Source organism: Manacus vitellinus, unplaced genomic scaffold (assembly GCF_001715985.3).
Source record: "Manacus vitellinus isolate BGI_N305 unplaced genomic scaffold, ASM171598v3 scaffold_64_pilon, whole genome shotgun sequence".
Lineage (NCBI taxonomy): Eukaryota > Metazoa > Chordata > Aves > Passeriformes > Pipridae > Manacus > Manacus vitellinus.
Genome location: NW_021940718.1, coordinates 3,110,274 through 3,115,419, shown reverse-complemented (window position 1 = coordinate 3,115,419; position 5,146 = coordinate 3,110,274). Strand labels below are relative to the sequence as shown.

General features: G+C 54.5%; 1 protein-coding gene across 1 annotated transcript in view; it reads left to right on the top strand.

Annotated features, from left to right (window-relative positions):
• Positions 1–260: 260 nt before the first annotated feature.
• The window catches only part of TCF3 (transcription factor 3), a 77,930-nt gene continuing 73,044 nt past the window's right edge, over positions 261–5,146 (top strand). Inside the window, exon 1 of the mRNA XM_029963905.1 lies at positions 261–395. Within this exon, the coding sequence (XP_029819765.1) occupies positions 321–395 (75 nt within the window). The 5' untranslated portion in view covers positions 261–320. The remainder of the gene's footprint in view (positions 396–5,146) is intronic.

Sequence of the window (5,146 nt, the reverse complement as noted above, 5' to 3'; positions counted from 1 at the left end):
CCCCCCCCTTCATTCGCCACACGCCAGGAACAGAATTGGCCCGAACTAGTGGAATTGGCAGCAAAAAACTAACATACAAGTGTGTCTGGTCAATAGAGCGCTTGTTCCTGCCGCTGGGTGCTGTGTGAGGACTCCGACTGTGCTCTCCGAGGAGGGCTGGACGCCGGGGACACGCTGAGGGTTCTTCTTTTCTCGCCCCCTTCGCTCTGCCTTTTTAAAATATTCATCAATGGGGTGGGTGGTTTGCTCTAGTCATTAAAATCTCTCTCTCCCCTCCCCCTCGCTTTCTCCAGGACTGCCACTGTCGAGTCTGTGGGAATATGAATCAGCAGCAGCAGAGAATGGCTGCAGTTGGGACAGACAAAGAGCTCAGTGACCTGCTGGACTTCAGTATGGTGAGCGAGCGCGGCCGGGGGGCTCGGCAGCCCCGGGGCTCTGCGGGGCTGGGAGCTGCACAGGGGAGGAAATGTGAGCCTGTAAATTGGACATGATGGCTTTCAGATGTGCCCTGTTTGTGTGCGTGCACATGTGCTGCAACTTGTTTATTTTCAAGTTAAAGCAAAGCCTCTGCCCCTCCTCTCTCCCCCCTCTCCCCCTCAAACGTGTGTTGTTTCCTTGCAGGGAGCGCAGAGAGGGTTTTTTTTTTTCTTTCTGGATGGGAAATTTTGGGGGAATTAACGGAGTTGTGTGTTCTCTGTTTAAATGCTCACGGGGTGACTGTTTCTGCAGCCATGCAGAGATGTAACTTCAGTAGCTGATTAATCAAGCTTTTTTCCTCTCCCCAGATCCAGACTATTAAACTTTTGCTCCCACAGGTTATTTTGTCACAGTTTGAAACGTGTCCAAGCTCTCCGGCGCGTTATTTTTGCAGGAGTTGGACACTTGTGCTCCCCATGCTCTGCTCCTCTGTATCCTGGAAACCTTGAGCTGCGTTTAGGAGCTGTTTATTTTCAAAGCAACAGGACCTAAAGAGTTCCCCCCGAAGGGTGTGCACAGCTCAGGGGGAGGAGAAGTCCCTTTAGTCAGGGCAGAGGGGGGTCAGTCCCTGGCACGTCCCGTGCGGCGCTGCCTCTGCTTGGCAGGTGACTCGTGGAGGGCAGAGCTGGTGTTCAAAAGCAAACAACTGTCTGTTGGGTTCCTCTGTTGTGTGCTGCACCCTCATGGCACTCAGAGCGTGTGCCTTGCTGTTTAGATAAGCAAACGTGCTGCAGAGATAGAAACAACAGCCCCAGGAGGGGGAATAGCCAGGAGTGTCACCGCTGTGGCTCTGGGCTGGCCTGGGTCACCCAGCCCACGGCCCTGCTGGGCTGGATGTCCTGCCCCTTGGAGAAGGGACTAAAAGTGGTGGCAGAGCTAAGGTCACCTGCAGTCCTGGTGCCTGTGACACCTGTGGATGTGCTGAGGCTCATCTGCTTTTCTGCATCCGTGCCCTGAGGTTCAGCAGTGGGACATAAACCTTTCTGTACAGCTGGGGTTTGTACCTGTTCATGCTGGTGGGGAGGTCTCTCAGCCCTCACAAGAGCAATTCTCCTGCAGGAGAGGCCCAGTTCTCCCAGTTTCATCCTTCTGTTGGGAGGCTGGTTCTGTGAATTTGCCAGTGATGGACTTTTGCAGTAGGATGTTTTACAGTGGGTGCAGGGGCTGCAGTGACAGTGTTCCTGTAAAACCAGGAGTCAGGTCAGGGCTTGCTGGGGAGCAGCAGTGTGGTTATTTGTCCCTCTCAGAGGTCCTGGAGGTTGGCAGGAGCCCTGGGGCCTTCCATCTCCTGCACTGGGAGTTTTGAACTGCACTTAGGGTCAGTAACCCAGAATCTGCTCCTTGGCTGGGGCTGCAGCAGCTCCCAGTTTGTTTTTTCTCCCCCTTGGAAAAAAATCCAATCCCACTCACCATTCAGAGCTTGAAAAAAAAACCCCAAGACCTTTTCAAACCTAACGAATCATCCTCATTTGCATGCTCAGATCTGTGTTCCCTGGAGGGGCCCTGACCTGTTCCCTCTGTACACGAGTGTTCCTGTCCTTGAAGATGAATCCACACCAAATTTGGGTTCGGATTCGGTGCTTTTACACTGGTGTAAACCTGGGAGGGGCCAGGACTGGTCCTGTGTTGGTGTAAAGGCTCGTGCAGCAGCACTGGGGGTGGCTGCTCTTGCAGCAGCAGGGCCTGCAAATGTCATTTGCCAGCAAATGATTCGGAGACATTCCCTCCAGGAGCAGTCGGCCGATGGGCTCCGACGCAGCCTGGACCAGAGCCAGCTCTGTTTCACAAACCCTCATCTCCACACACCCTTCTCCTGAGTTTGCATAAAGGGAACATTAACATCTCTCCTCCAGGATGAGTAGCTGAAATGGAAAAGCTTCCTGGGCTGTACATGGTGGGTCCATCAAAGAGGCTCCTCCGTGATTTGCTCTCTCTGTGTCCTTGGGATACAGAGATTTTTGTCCACAAAGCTCCCTCTTCCAAATATATTTATATTTTTATTTGAATAAACAGGAGTGGAGCATCAGCTCTGCAATCCTCTCCAGGAGAGGACATGGGAGGGAAATCTAGAGATATTCAGAGCAGCTGGAAGCATTTGCTTCAGATCAGCATTTGGATTGCTTTTTTCTAGGGAAGATGTGCTCAGCCCCAGTAGCCTGTGGTCCAGCCCTGAGCAGTGTTTTGCTGTGGGAATCTTAAGATTTGGCCATAATGGGTTTGCACAGTGTGGTCTGAGTTCCTGGGCTGTTAAATGGCAGGGTTGTGTGAGATGCTATAAAGTGGGCTTGCAGTCCTGTCCATAAATGATACCATTGCATAGATCCTGAGCTCCCCCAAAGCTTTGTGCCAACACAGTTTCCCAATAAGGCAAAAATCAAGGGATTCTCTATGTGAGCTGGAACCAAAGGCCCAGCAATGCAGCCTCATGGCTGCTTTGGGGTGTGCATGGCAGCACACTTACCTCTACCCTTGAACAAATTGCCTTTTATGATTGCCCCAAAGTGCAGGTAATTTGTAAGCTTGCCTTCACCGCTGCTCCCTGGCAGCCGGCCAGGACGGGCTGGCAAATCTGGAGAGGAGCTTTCCAGAAAGCATCCTGCACATCCTGCACATCCACCCGAGTGGGCAGCTCAACCCACTGGTTAGGCTGGGCTTTGGGGGCTGCCAGGCTTTGCAGGTCAGTCTGGCAGGTGCAGGCTTTGTGCAGCAGGAGCTGCCCTTGGCCTGTGCTCCTGGGAGATGATGGACCACAAGGACTTGGATATTAAGGAATGGTTCTTCCCTCAGAGGGTGCTGGAGCACTGACCAGGCTCCCCAGGGCAGTGGGCACGGCCCCAAGGCTACCAGAGCTCAAGGACAACACTGAGGGCCAGGGTGGGATTGTTGGGGTGTCTGTGCAGGGCCCAGAGTTGGACTGGATGATCCTTGCGGGTCCCTTCCAGCTCGGGACATTCTGCTGTTCTGTGACTCGTGGTTATTGGTTATCCCAGGCCATCTGTTCCACTGTTGGTGTGTTGTGGGAAGGTGTGGGCAGGTATCCTGGCTGGGCTGGGATGCTCCAAGGGCAGGGGCACCCCTGGGCATGGCCGAGCTGGAGCAGAGCAGCCCCGGGGGGGTCTGTCCGTGCCTGCGGAGCGAGAGCGGCAGCGGCTCGGTGCCAGCCGGGGGCTCTGGCAGGAGCGAGATGCTGTTAACAGCCATGATTATTAGCAGAGTATTAACCATATGCTGCGGGGAGGCTGCTGTCAGAGGGGGTTTCTGGCTCGATGAGACGGTGCAGGGTGGGCAGAGGCCTGAGCAGTCGCCCAGGACCTGCTGCCTCATTTCCCCCGCCGCGCTCCGGCCCCGGGGCTGCTCCAGCCGTGGGAGCGGGGGTGGAATGCCTGGCTGTTGGCAGCAAGCAGGGCTCAAGCAGCTCCTCCTGCCATGCTGGAGGATGCTGAAGCTGTGCCCTGCTCCAGCCAAGGCCCCATGCCTGCCCTTCCCTGGTAAACCTCTCACTTTTGTTCGGAGCGGAGCAGTTTAAAGTTTGACTCCAGGCCGCAGTGGGCGTTTGGGGCCGCAGGCAGGAAGGTCTGTCTTAGGTGAACACAGATAGAATGTCCTGCTGGCAGTGGGCTTTGAGCCGAATTCCCTCTTCTCCCCACATTAACAGCTGGATACTTTCCACGCTGCAAAATAGATTTCAGGTTTGGAGTTCAGGCTTGAGGTTGGGTCAGCCTGGAGTTCAAAAGGTGGGAGAGGGGAGAAAATGAAAACTGATTTAATTTGAAAAGTGATGCACTGATAGAAGTGCACAATATATGAAATGCTGCTTGATTTTCCTTGTGTCTGGCAAATTCTCTTTCTTGCCTATGAGTTTGCTGGTGAAAGTTTGGGGTGTCTTGGCTGTAACCTCCCCGGGGGAGGGTGCGGGTGTTTGGATCCTCCCATGTGCTGGATTTGCCCTGGGAGAAGTGGATGGAGAAGAAATTCTTTGGGAGGGGTGGAAATGGAGCTACAAGGGTGTGCAGAAGTTGTCAGCTCTCAGGGAGGCTGGAGGTAGGACTTGAGAAACCAAAGACAGCGACTTAAGATGGGGGATTTTACATAACCGTTTCAATCTACATTTATTCAAATCTAACAAAGGCCAAGTAATGACCCAATTACAACCCTTGAGAGCTCCTGTCTGGGTCCCTCCTCAATGCCTGGGTCCCTCCGTAGGTGCCAGCTCCGGTTCATCTCCTCCCTGCCCCCCCCCAGTTTATTTTTAAAGCAGCATTTTAAAAGCAGAAAGGAAATTTGCAGTGGGTGGATGAACTTTGCCTGTGAGCGACACACGCCAGCGAGGGCAGGCGGCACTTCACGTATGACTTGTGCCCTGTGCCGGCTCCTCGGGGCTGCAGCCCACACCCCGGTGGAAAAAGAGGCTGGGAGCAAGAGAAAAAAAAACCCCAAACACTTCCTGGGGCTGCCAGGTGATGAGTGTGGAGGGGTAACCCGGGGTTCCCCCCTCCCCGTCACCCTGCTTGAACGGCTGGAGCTGTGCCAGGGGGGTTGGGATGGATCTCAGGGAAAGGTTCTTCCCCCACAGGGTGCTGGGGCACTGCCCAGGCTCCCCAGGGCAGTGGGCACGGCCCCAAGGCTGCCAGAGCTCCAGGAGCGTTTGGACAACGCTCTGAGGGACAGG